Below are 13,431 nucleotides of genomic sequence, written 5' to 3'. Positions count from 1 at the left end.
TTTTGAGCTGAGACGATGGGGTTTTCTAAATATACAATCATGTCATCTGCAAACAGGGACAATTTGACTTCCTCTTTTCCTAATTGAATACCCTTTATTTCTTTCTCTTGCCTGATTGCCCTGGCCAGAACTTCCAACACTATGTTGAATAGGAGTGGTGAGAGAGGGCATCCCTGTCTTGTGCCAGTTTTCAAAGGGAATGCTTCCAGTTTTTACCCATTCAGTATGACATTGGCTGTGGGTTTGTCATCAATAGCTCTTATTATTTTGAGATACGTCCCATCAATACCTAGTTTATTGAGAGTTTTTAGCATGAAGGGCTGTTGAATTTTGTCAAAGGCCTTTTCTGCATCTATTGAGATAATCATGTGGTTTTTGTCTTTGCTTCTGTTTATGTGATGGATTATGTTTATTGATTTGCATATGTTGAACCAGCCTTGCATCCCAGGGATGAAGCCAACTTGATCATGGTGGATAAGCTTTTTGACGTGCTGCTTGATTCGGTGCAGAAGGCAAGAAATAACTAAGATCAGAGCAGAAATGAAGGAGAAAGAGACACAAAAAACCCTTCAAAAAATCAGTGAATTCAGGAACTAGCTTTTTGAAAGATGAACAAAATTGATAGACCCCTAGCAAGACTAATAAGGAAGAAAAGAGAGAAGAATCAGATAGATGCAATAAAAAATGATAAAGGGGATATCACCACTGATGCCACAGAAATACAAACTACCATCAGAGAATAGTATAAACACCTGTATGCAAATAAACTAGAAAATCTAGTAGAAATGGATAAATTCCTGGACACATACACCCTCCCAAGACTAAACCAGGAAGAAGTTGAATCCCTGAATAGACCAGTATCAGGCTTCGAAATTGAGGCAATAATTAATAGCCTACCAACCAAAAAAGTCCAGCCGAATTCTACCAGAATTCTACCAGAGGTACAAAGAGGAGCTGGTACCATTCCTTCTGAAACTATTCCAAACAATTGAAAAAGAGGGAATCCTCCCTAACTCATTTTATGAGGCCAGCATCATCCTGATACCAAAGCTTGGCAGAGACACAACAAAAAAAGAGAATTTTAGACCAATATCCCTGATGAACATCTATGCAAAAATCCTCAATAACATATTATTTTTAAAGATCTTATTTAAAATGTTTATTAAATAAATACTGTAGCAGTAACAGGGAACAAATAATTATTAAAAAGAACTCCTAATCTTACCTGAATCTTTATAAAATCTATTTGATAATCTTTAGGCTGATTATATTCTGAGGCTCAGTTGCCATGAGTTCTTCACTTTTCAATGATCATTGACTAGTTACCTTTGCTTAAAATTATTATGTTTGCTGGTTTATTATAAAGGATATTAACAAGGGTACAGATGAAGAGATGTGTATTGTAAGGTATAGGGAGGGGTACGGAGCTTCCATTTCCTCCTGGGGCATGCCATCCTTCAGGAACCTCTGCATGTTCAGCTATCTAGAATCTTCTTAAAAATTTTAAACTTTCATATTGATAAAAGATATATTTAAATATATGTTGGTGGCTGCAGGGAAAAATATGCATTTCTTTACTTACTAAAAGGAAATGAACAGCCCAGAAAATATAAACTTATTGGACATGTCACTGATCCAAAATTTGGCAAGCCTTTCTTCACATTATATGTTCCAACACAGATTGTTACTTCACGTGTACTTATTTGCCCCCCATCTCACCCTTCTCCACAAAAAAGCAAGCAAACAACCTGTGTAACTTCACAGTTGTCAATGGTTCCTTGGCAATACTTGAGCTCAAAATCCTTTGTACCTCACCCACAGCTTTGTTGCAGATTTTCTTTCTGTAGTTGAGAAACACTAATGCGTTGTCTATGACACTAACTTTACTTTTGCCCTCATGGACAAGGGAGAATGTTTGAAAGAGTTTATGTGATATCTCCTTAATAGCATTCCTTACCAAATCAAGCAACAATGTAAATAGAATAAAACCTTTTTATAATGTATTTCTTGAGATCTATTTTAGTTACCATTGTGCTATCTGGAAGCAATCATTTGGTTGATTCATTAGCATTTACCAACTATTTATTAATTGCCTAACATTCTTCAGATATCATGTTAGGATGATGAAGACTGAAATTAAGACATGACCAACACAATCTCCCAGTTCCACTCTACCAGCACTGTATAAAAGAACTTTATGTGATGATGGAAGTACTCTGTGTCTGTGCTGGCTAATACAGTAGCCACTAGCCACATGTGGTTATTGAATGCTTGACATTTAGCTAGTGTGACTATGGATCTGAATTGTTAATTGTTAATAACAGGTTTACTGGAATGTAATTCACGTACCATATAATTCACCCATTTACAGTGCACAATTCAGTGATTTTTAGTGTATTCAGAGTTGTGCAACCATCAGTCAATTTTGGAACATTTTCATTACCCTGACAAGAAACCCAGTATTCATTAACAATCACTCCGCATCTTCCCCCAGCTTCTACTGCTTTATGCAGCCACTAGTGTGTTTTTCTGTCTTGATGGATTTGCCTATTTTAGACATTTCGTATAAATAGAATCACAATATTTGGCCTTTAGTGACGGGCTAATTTCAGTTTATTTAAATTTAATGATCACATGTGGCTAGTGGCTAATGTAAGAAGCAAGTGAAGTGAAAGACCAAAGACAGATGCTTAAGGAATGCTGAAGGCTCAGGAGAAGAAAATCCTACAGAAAGGGTATGTGCAAAACAGAGAGCTAGGAGATGAACTTGGACAGAGCCTGAAGATAAGAGATCTTCATGAAGGAGGGAATGGTTAACAGTACCAAATAATACAGAGGGTTCAAAAAGTATAGTTCAGTGTGATAGTAAGTATCCCGATGACAGAGGTCACTAGAATGTGGTCTTGGTGAGGAAGTGAGGGCAGGTGGCGCTCTTATGTCGTTATAGAAGAAGGGAACAAAGGAACATTCAAGATACCTTGAAAGGGGTGTTGGGATTGATCAAAATTCTCTTCAGTTGTTGTTAATGGTATTTTTATGGAGAACTGAGCCTATATGTAGGCAGAAGAGAAGGATTCAGTGGAAATGAAGAAATTACAGATGATTAAGCAAGTTCTGAAGGATGCAGGTGGAGGTCATCAGCCCAGGAGTAAGTCCAGTCAAGGAAAACAGTCTTTTTTCTCAAAGGGAGGAGGGAGTGAAGAAAAAGTAGGTGGAGATACAGCACAGTTTTTATGTAGAAAGGATGAAAATTCAAATAGCTAATTTACTTTGGGGAAGTAGAAATGAGGCCTTCTGAGAGTAAAATTTGGTTCCTCCGATTTCATTGTGATCATATGTGGAGAAGGAAGTGCTAAAACATTCTGCAATGGGCTAGGTACTGTGGGTGGTTAGAGTGTCTGTCGCTGTCCACAGGAACCTGTCCCCAAAAAAGGACAGACATTTTTAGGTACATAAAGCCACAGGAGGTCCAGAGAGATACTGATGTGTCCATTTTTGCCACTAAAATTAAAGAGTGCCCAAAAGATTACATTTGAGTTCTTGAAAGAAGCAATGTAGCTCCATGAAGTCACTTTCCTTCCCTCTCCCAGTTCCCTCCCTCCCTCCCTTCCTTCCTTCCTTCCTTCTCCTTCCTTTGCTTCTCCCTTCTTTCCATCTATGCTTCTTATACTTTGTAGAAACATAATGCTTTTTGCCTTATAATGCTCTTTGCCCTACAGGGAAAAAATGAAAATAAAACAAAAAATTCTTAATTGTTCCAAACCATAATGAATATTTTATTTTGTACATTATAATGGATTTCTTTTATTTTTTTGAATCACTCTTTTTTGTTTTTTTTTGACAAATGTTGTAACAGTGGAAGAGTTAGGAAATGCTTAGAACCATCTAAATGAAACCAGCTATCCAAATATAAAAGAAAAAGGGCCAGGCATGGTGGCTCATGCCTGTAATCCCAGCACTTTGGGATGCTGAGATGGGTGGATCTTGAGCCCAGGAGTTTAAGACCAGCCTGGGCAACATAGCGAGACCCCATCTCTACAAAAAGTACAAAATTAGCTGGGCGTGGTGCCATGCACCTGTAGTCCCAGATACGCAGGAAGCTGAGGCAGGAGGATTGCTTAAACCTGGGAGGTGGAGCAGTAAGCTGAGATTGTGCCATTGCACTCCATCCTGGGAGCCTGGGTGACAGAGCCAGACCCTGTCACCAAATACATATATATATATATATATACACACACACACACACACACTCATATATACATACATATACATATACATATGTGTGTGTGCGTGTGTGTATATATATATATATATGGAGAGAGAGAGAGAGAGAGAGAGATCTATTCTGTGATGATGGAAATATTCTGTCTGTGCTGGCTAATACAATAGCCACTAGCCACATGTGGCTATTGAATGTTTGACATTTAGCTAGTGTGTATATATATATTATATCTTTTGTGGAAGATATACTATATATGTATACACATATGAAAAAGATACAAATTAATCGATATTGAATTAATAACATTGCTTTAGAACAAGCTTTCTATATAGATATTTTAGAAATTAAACTTTTGTGGTCTTGTCAACATATAAATAATATTTACCTGTGTATTTATTTCTTTTAGGCTTTTAAAACCAAAGATGGCTATATTGTAGTTGGAGCAGGAAATAACCAGCAGTTTGCCACCGTGTGCAAGGTAATCTATGATTTTTGGGATTGGTCGATGATCTTGTACAAAGCCAGGGAAAGTTCAGTTTTGCCCAGGTCATAGCCAACTTAGGCCCCCTGTGTTAGCACCTAAAAGTATAGGATATTCATGCTTATATAGGATAAGGCAGAGTCCAAATTAGCATTCTGTGTTTTTTGTGGTATTTGGCTGTATTTTAAAATGAATCGTAGTAGCTTAAATTGTCCTAAAACTTGACCTGCCTACCATTCCAAACAAAATGGGGGAATCATTTTTAAAGGGACCTTTAACACTGGTATTTTTTTCTTTTTTTCCCTTCCCTCCTTCCCTTCCTGCCTTCCTTTCTTCCTTTCGTTCTCTCCCTCCTTCTCTTTTACTATATCAGGTTAATTGGACCCATATATAGTTAAGCTACTCCCATATTTATTTTATTTACTACTGGAAATTTTAAAACTTTTTTCAACTTAACCTTTATTTAATGAGTACCTTTCTGAAGAATTTATGTTTCAAGGTTTTGGGAATTAAGATTATATTAAAATTGTTCCTTCTCAACAAGGCCTTAAAATAAAGATCTTGGAATCATTTAAAATAATGTATTCTTAGGGATATTCTAAACTTGTAGCATTTACTAGACTTCGCGATCTCGGATCACTGCAACCTCCACCTCCTTGCTTCAAGTGATTCTCCTGCTTCAGCCTCCAGAGGAGCTGGGATTACAGGTGCACGCCACCATGCCTGGCTATTTTTGTATTTTTAGTAGAGATGAGGCTTCACTATGCTGGCCAGGCTGGTCTGGAACTCCTGATCTCAAGCAATCTGCCCTCCTCAGCCTCCCAAAGTTCTAGGATTATACAAGCGTGAACCACTGCACCTGGCCTACTAGACTTTTTTTTCTTTACTTGATGTTTATATTAATTATCAAGACTTTGGTGGTTTGTTTTAATTTTAGAACTTAGGTATCTGTTCATTTTTTCTAGTTTTAATCCAAGGAATAGAATCCCATTTTTATTTTTATTTTTCTTAAATACATTCAAAGGCCTTACCTGTTAAGGATATTTTTCTTTTTTTTTCTTTTTTTTTTGAGAGACAATCAGTTTTTATACTAAATTTTACCATGAGCTTTCAGTGTTATTAAAGATGACTATGAGGGCTGGGCACGGTGGCTCATGCCTGCAATCCCAGCACTTGAGAGGCCGAGGTGGGCAGATTGCCTGAGCTCAGGAGTTCTCGACCAGCCTGAGCAACATGGTGAAACCCTGTCTCTACTAAAATCAAACAATTAGCTAGGTGTGGCGGCTGTGCGCCTGTTGTCCCAGCTACTCGGCTGAGGCAGGAGAATTGCTTGAACCCAGGAGGCGGAGGTTGCAGTGAGCCGAGATCGCGCCACTGCACTCAAGCCTGGGCGACAGAGGGAGACTGTCTCAAAAAAAAAAAAAAAAGGGATGCCTATGAAATCCTGAATCTCATTTACTGTATTTAACTTATTATGTACAGAAATTATTTATTACTGTGCCTCTTTTGTATGAGAAGTTAGGGAGAAGAGCTAAAAACCACAGCAAAGGGATGGGAAGGACCATGGAGAAGGTGACAAATGGAGATAGTTCTGATTGCAGGAAGGGCTGAAACATCTGAGGTGGGAAAGAGGGGAGCCTTTTAAATGGTGACTCTGAGTAAGTGTAGGGAAAATCGATTCAAACATTTGATCTGGGATCAAAGAATCTTTATTATGAACGGTCAATGTTAAAAATATGAAACATACGGAAGCTGTTGCCTGTGAAGTCATTTGCGTACTCTAACTGCAGAGATGTATAAGCCAGTTCATTGCTATAAACGAGTACAGATTTTCTTCCTGGGCCATATGTTTTGGAGTTTTCTTTCTCCAGAAAATGGTGGGGTTGGGGTTGGGAGGACCTGGCAGTGAAAATTACTGCTTGACATACTCTTTAGTTTTGAAAATAACTGTACTGAATTCTTTGTATTTTTGATTCATTACTGCTGATCAAGTTAACACTTTTGAACTTCCTCATAAATATCCATAAGAACAGTTTTCAACAAAGGTTCTTATTTCAAAGCAGAATATTTGCCAGACGTTTTAGTACTGAAATATGACTTATTGTTATGGTGTGTTATAACACATTACTTATAAAGGAGACTATCAGAGGGCCTTAGGAATGGCACACTTGACCTTGATTTTCCCATATGAGAGTTAGGAATGATAATCCCTGTTATAGGCCATTAATCCAATGTCTATAAAAGTCTTTGAGATTCTCAGAAGATTTATGTGTACAGGATTCTTGAGTTTTTACATTATTAGCTAGGCATCCTGCATGAATGTTGCAATCTGATTGACTTTTTCAAATCTTTGTAATTACGCCCTCACGTGTAAACTTGTCCTAAACACCTTCTTACCTAAGAAAAATCATCTGTTCCTCCATTCTGATGCAAGGTTTTCTTCCCTTCCCAGTTATGTGTAGTGTGTGGATTTCTTCTAAGCATTTTTTTTACTCATATTTATTTATTACTGAGAGCCTTGTTATTCAAACTGGGCTTATAGAAGATGGGGTTCCCAGTTCTTCACAGTGAGCCCCTCAAAACTGTTCTTTTGTCAAGTACACTCCATCAGGAAAGATGGGACAGCTTTAGTTCCTGGGGAGAAATGTGGCAGCACTGTCTGTGACAAATGAATGGAATTGACTTATGCCTAGTCTCTTTCCAAAATAGAATTGATATAGTGGTTGATTGATAATTCTTGGGGAGGAGCTGTATTAGCGAGCTTTCATTGTAAGGAGTTGGAGTGGGAGCAAGAATATTGGGTTCAAGTCTGAGGTCCAGAAAATCTTGTTGTGTATAAAGTGAACCTTGTTCATAACAAGTCCTACTTAATGTTCCTTACCATGATACAGTAAAGTATGAAAGTGAGCATATGTAAGCTATTTTAAGCTGATGGATGCCACCCCTAATGGGTATTCCTATGTTAAATATTGAATATTGACATCCTTTTAAAAGTAATGTAGACTGAAGGCTTCTTTTATTGGAGAGACTACACATTGGTTCTCAATGTAGTATGCATAGGAATGTCCTTTAGCCCCATTCCCAGACATTTTACTTTAGTATGTCTGGGGTGAGGTAGAGGAAACTTCAGTTTTAAGAAGGACTGTAGGTGATTTTGGAGCAGGTTTTTAGACCGCCTGCTCCAAAATATAATATATCCAAGGTATAATGTTTAAGGCCTACTGTGAGTCTTATTAGTAGGTAGGTGAACTCCATCACGGTCCTTAATCTTTTCTAAGCATCTGTTTTCCTATGTATAAAATGAAGATTATAATATGTAATTATACTTATATACAACTTAGGGGTTTGTAAAGTGTTAGAGAAGTGAAGCACTTAGAATAGGCCTTGCTCATAGGTACTTAATAAATGACATCTATGAAAATTAGATATGAAGATTCTGGTTCTGAGGAGGAGAGAGTAAATACACTTTTCCCACTTACCCCGAGCACAGTAATCATACCTGGACAGAATTGCATGAATCCATGAAGCATGTATTGAAAGACTTTGAAAAGTAAATAGTAAGAGATTTAGGGGAGAACACCTGAATTTGAAGTACCTCTAACTGGCAGTCAACTTAACCAGCTTTTCCCTCCAGTTATTCCTTCACTTGAGTATAGTTGAACCTGAAACCTGGAAGTGAGCACCAGGCAACGCAGCAGATATCCAGGAAATGCTCTTTATTCCTGGTGCAAAGAACATGAAAAAGTGAGCTGTAATGTCAGAGAGAGTGTGGAAATAGTTTGTTTTCCCCTCCTTTCCATTTTCTTATGCCCCAGATCCCAAGTAATCCTGTATTGGAAACAGCAGATGAGCAGGAGCCAACTCTGAGAAAGAAGAACTTTCTTCATTGCTGAGCTGTGATCCCAAAGAACGGAGTGAATCTCCTTTCTTTTTCCACTTCCATCCTCCTATTGCATGGCCTCTGCCCTGGAACCATGCTGGGGAGTGGGATAACTAAAGCAGGAGCCCCAGGCAACTGGAAAATGGTAGAGAGATTGCAGAGAGAAGATCTTGACAAAGCAATCCTTGATGTTGTTTATGAACTCTTCGGATCACCTCTTACTTGCATATGCACTAATTTGATCCTAATCAGCATACCAAAGATGATAGGAACTGAATTAATAAATAGACAACTGCCCAGGTTGTCATATGACCATTAGGTTTGGCACTTACTAGTCAGATTCAAATAACACTGCAGAGGCTTTGAAACCTTAATCAACATGAGAATCAAAGCACACAGAAGGTGGGTTAGAACTGGCAGCCTGGATGTAACCAGGTCAATTGTCTGCTAAAACAGCAAGAGTAAAAATTCTCCTTAGAATTTAAACAAGACCCAGTGGCTCATAATATAATGTTCAAAATGTCCAGGATACAATCCATTATTACTGAGCATGTGAAGAACCAGAACTTGCATGAGAAAAGGCCATCAATGCCAATGCGAAGATGACACAGATGTTGGAATTAACTTACAAAGATGTTTACATAGCTATTATAACAACGCTCTAACAAGCATCACAAACACTGTTTAAATAAATGGGATATAGAAATATTTAGCAAAGAAATATAAGATATGAAGAAGAACCAAAGGGAAAATTAAAAACTTAAAAGTATAATAACCAAGAAAAAAATTACACCTCACTGGTTGAGCTCAATAGTGCAATGAAGATGACAAGGAACTTAAAGATAGATCAATAGAAATTATTCAATCTGAACAATAGAGAGAACAAAAGATAGCTCCTTCTACTCAAAACAAGAAATAACAGGAACCTGTTCAACAATAACAAAAAGTCCAATATTTATGTCATTGTAGTCCCAGAATGAGGGGAGAAAGTGTACATGCTGAAAAAATATTTGAAGAAATAACAATTGTGTATATACCAAATTTGGTAAAAGTTAAATGCCCGTAGATTTAATAATTTCAGCAAACCATAAATGGGATGAACTGAAAAAAATCTATGCGTGAATACATAATGTGTCCCTTAACAACAGGTGTATGTCCTGAGAAATGTGTCAGTTGGTGGTGGTGTGTGAATATCATAAAATGTACTTACACAAACCTAGATGGTATAGCCTGCTACACACATAGGCTATATGGGATAGCCTATTCCTCCTAGGCTATAAATCTGTACAGCATGTACATGTTACGGCACTCAATACTATAGGCAATTGTAACACAATGGATACACAAAAATCATCCAGAAAAACACCCAGAGGGAAAAAAAATGTATTATCCATGGGGGAACAGTGACTCAATTAACTGCATTTTTTTTTTTGTCAGAAATTAATGCTAGGGAAGAAGTGGCACAACATGTTTAAAAGGCTGAATGGAAAGAAATGCCAACCTAGATTTCAATATCCATTAGAAATATCCTTAAGAAATGAAGGTTAAATAAAGATGTTCTGTATAAAGGAAAACTAAGGGAATTTGTAGCCAGCTGACTTGCTCTAAAATAATTTTTCCAGGAATTTTTCATTTATAGAAGGTAAATGTTGTCAGAAGGGAACTGGAAACATCAGAAATGAAGGAAAAGCAACGTAATAGTAAATATCTGGGTGAATATAATGGTCTATTCTTTTCCTAGTGAATTCTTTGAAATATTTGATGGGTGAAAGCAAACACTAAGATACTGTCTGATGGGATTTTCAGTGTATGTAGATCTAACATACAGATAAATACAACATAAAATGGGGAGAGTAAAGGGACTATATTGTAGTAAGTTTGCTATATTCCACTTGAAGTGGTAAATTTTGATTCTAACTACAATGCGAAAAGTATATGCATTATGATCCCCTAAGCAATCATTAAACATCTATCATTGAACATCTATGCAAAAATATAGCCAAAATCAAAATAGGTAAGTGTAATAGTAACGACTCTAAAGAATACCAGAAAGCAAAACAGGGATAAACAGAAAAAAGAATAAACTGATAGATCTAAGTCATTCAAAAATATCAGTAACATTAAATGTGAATGGTCTAAATATATGAATTAACAGAAGTTGTCAAAAAAAAATGACCCAACTCTATGCTGTCCAATTCATATTTGAAATTCACTTCAAATATAATACTGTTAAGTTAAAGTAAGAGGATGGAAAAATATACAAACACAAACAAAAGAGGCAAACACTAATGAAAAGAAAACTGGAGTGGGGCTATATTAACTATGGACCAGTTTCTGTCATCTCAGAAAACTTGTTTGCAACAAATTCTTGTGCAAATACTTATTTACCATTTGTGCTGGCAGAAGGAAGATCAGATGATCTGAATTTGTTGAGAAATTGTGAAACTTCACATTTCACAAGAGATGTTGCCTTTTCCTTTATCTAAAAACTAGATTCCAGTAGTTCTTATGCTAAAAGTGATTCTCTGTTTCTGCACCTTCCTGCATATGCAAAGATCTTTTATTTCAGTACTGAGTTATCATATTTTCTATTATACTGGATGCCATTTTAAATGGCAATTAAACTTAACATATGTTGTGTCAGTAATGCACATAAAGTGATGGCGGTGTATATGAACATTATGACTTACAAGCAATGACAACTCTTCATAATTTTCTCCTAACAAACAGCTCTTTCAAGAGGCCATATAGCTTTTAAGAAGCAACTATATTTATATTTTATTTATTTATTTATTTATTTTTATTTATGAGATGGAGTCTCGCTCTGTTGCCCAGGCTGGAGTGTAGTGGCATGATCTCAGCTCACTGCAACCTCCTCCTCCTGGGTTCAAGTGATTCTTGTGCCTCAGCCTCCTGAGTAGCTGGGATTACAGGCATCCACCGTCATGCCTGACTAATTTTTGTATTTTTAGTAGAGATGGGGTTTCACCATGTTGACCAGGTTGTTCTCCAACTCTTGACCTCAGGTGATCCACCCGCCTTGGCCTCCCGAAAGTGCTGGGATTATAGGCGTGAGCCACCACCCCTGGCTGCAACTAAAAAGTGATTTTAGACATAATGGAATAAGGTATATGCATAGAATAATGTCTGCAATATCATACACCTGAAAGTGTTCACATTGTTGATCTGTGAGCTTGTCAGTTGAAGAATGTGTTGTCAGCATTTGGGCTATACCAGTGAACAGAACATTTAAAATACTTTGACTTTGTGAAGCTTACATTTTAGCAGGGCAGACAGATATGGAATAATAAACATAATAAATATGTTAGGTGATAAATATTATGGGAAAAAATGGGCAAGGGAAGAGGGAATCAGGGGAGTCAGTGTTGAGTAGGGTGGGGTGGCCTGTGATGGGGGTAGGATAATCAGGTTAGTTGCATTAAGAAGTTGAATTTGAGCCGACTCAACCAAGGAAAGGAGGAGCTAGCCAACTAGATGTATGGTGGAAGATGTTCCAAGCAAAGGAATAGCTATTTTACAACTCCTGAGGCTGAAGTGGAATAGACATGTTCCTGGTCCGGCAAGAAGATGAAATGGCTGCAGCAATGAGCAAGGGAGGAGAGCATGGTAAGAGGTGATGTTAGAGAGGTAATAGCACCATATCATGTGGAACCTTTCAGACTCTCTTAAGGATTTTGGTTTTTGCTTTAAGGGGAACATTAGATGATAGGCATGTTAAAACACTTGCAGTTTTTATTATCATGAGTCTTCATTACTTTTTCTCTTCTCCTTTTTAGAAAATGTTTGCTACTCAGTTTATGGTGTTTTGTTATTTTCTTTTTTTTGTTTTTGCCAATGTCTCTTCATTTTTTTGCGGAGCCCTCCCTCCTTTCTTTTTTGTACCAATATATGCTTTTTAAATTTTTCTGGCCAGACTCTGTGGCTCATGCCTGTAATCCAAACACTTTGGGAGGCCGAAGTGGGCGGATCATTTGAGGTCAGGAGTTTGAGACAAGCCTGACCAACATGGTAAAACCTCATCTCTACTAAAAATACAGAAAAATTAGCCGGGCATGATGGCGTGCATGCCTGTAATCCCAGCTACTCAGGAGGCTGAGGCAGGAGAATCCCTTGAACCTGGGAGGTGGAGGTTGAAGTGAGCTGAGATCGTGCCCCTGCACTCCAGCCTAGGCAACAGTGTGAGACTGTCTGAGAAAAAAAAAAAATCTTTTGGGGGAAACAGTACCTAGTTGGAATACTTCACATTTATTTAGTGCTTAATATGTCAAGCATTTTCATGTACATTGTTTTATTTTATCCCAGGCAGCACTCTTTTTTAATTTAAGCTCCAAAATAGTAGTTATGATCACAGTCCTTGAAGCTGTCTCTCGAAACATTTTGAATGTTAGCTGGCATAGCTGAAGATGGAAGGATTATTACTTTGGCCAACAATTTCACACCATCTTTGAAAAGGAAAAGAGTTCCAGCAAGTCAAATACAGAGGACACATGGGCATTCCAGTTACCCTTAAGTGTGGTCACTGTGTAATTTTTTGTTGCTGATGGTGCTTTTTGGGTGAGGCCAGGTTTATAAGTTTAACCTGTAACTTAGTGAAGATACTTGCTTTTTTCTTGGAATGACTTACTCACTCTTATGGAGGGAGGTTGTCTAACTGCTACACAAGGCTTGAGGCCAATTCTTGGATCAGGTGTTGTGACAGGGAGGTTTCTACAAAGGGTGCTGTATGTGGTGTTGGTTTTTAAAATCTGGGAGAATAATGCTGTCTTTATTATTCCTAAAGGAAATAAGTGAAACATGTGAAAGAAAAATTACACCACTGAGATGACC

At 37.5% G+C, this 13,431-nt stretch overlaps 1 protein-coding gene across 5 annotated transcripts in view; it reads left to right on the top strand.

Moving 5' to 3' along the window:
• Nucleotides 1–13,431, top strand: part of SUGCT (succinyl-CoA:glutarate-CoA transferase) — a 735,535-nt gene that overhangs the window by 305,561 nt on the left and 416,543 nt on the right. For all 5 annotated transcript variants that reach the window (XM_054497215.2, XM_054497218.2, XM_063667374.1 and 2 more), the window contains one exon: nt 4,629–4,700. In XM_054497215.2, the coding sequence (XP_054353190.1) occupies nt 4,629–4,700 (72 nt within the window). The remainder of the gene's footprint in view (nt 1–4,628; nt 4,701–13,431) is intronic.

Source organism: Pongo pygmaeus, chromosome 6 (assembly GCF_028885625.2).
Source record: "Pongo pygmaeus isolate AG05252 chromosome 6, NHGRI_mPonPyg2-v2.0_pri, whole genome shotgun sequence".
NCBI classification, from domain to species: domain Eukaryota; kingdom Metazoa; phylum Chordata; class Mammalia; order Primates; family Hominidae; genus Pongo; species Pongo pygmaeus.
The sequence above is the reverse complement of the archived record's forward strand: the minus strand, read 5'-3'. Positions and strand labels throughout refer to the sequence as shown.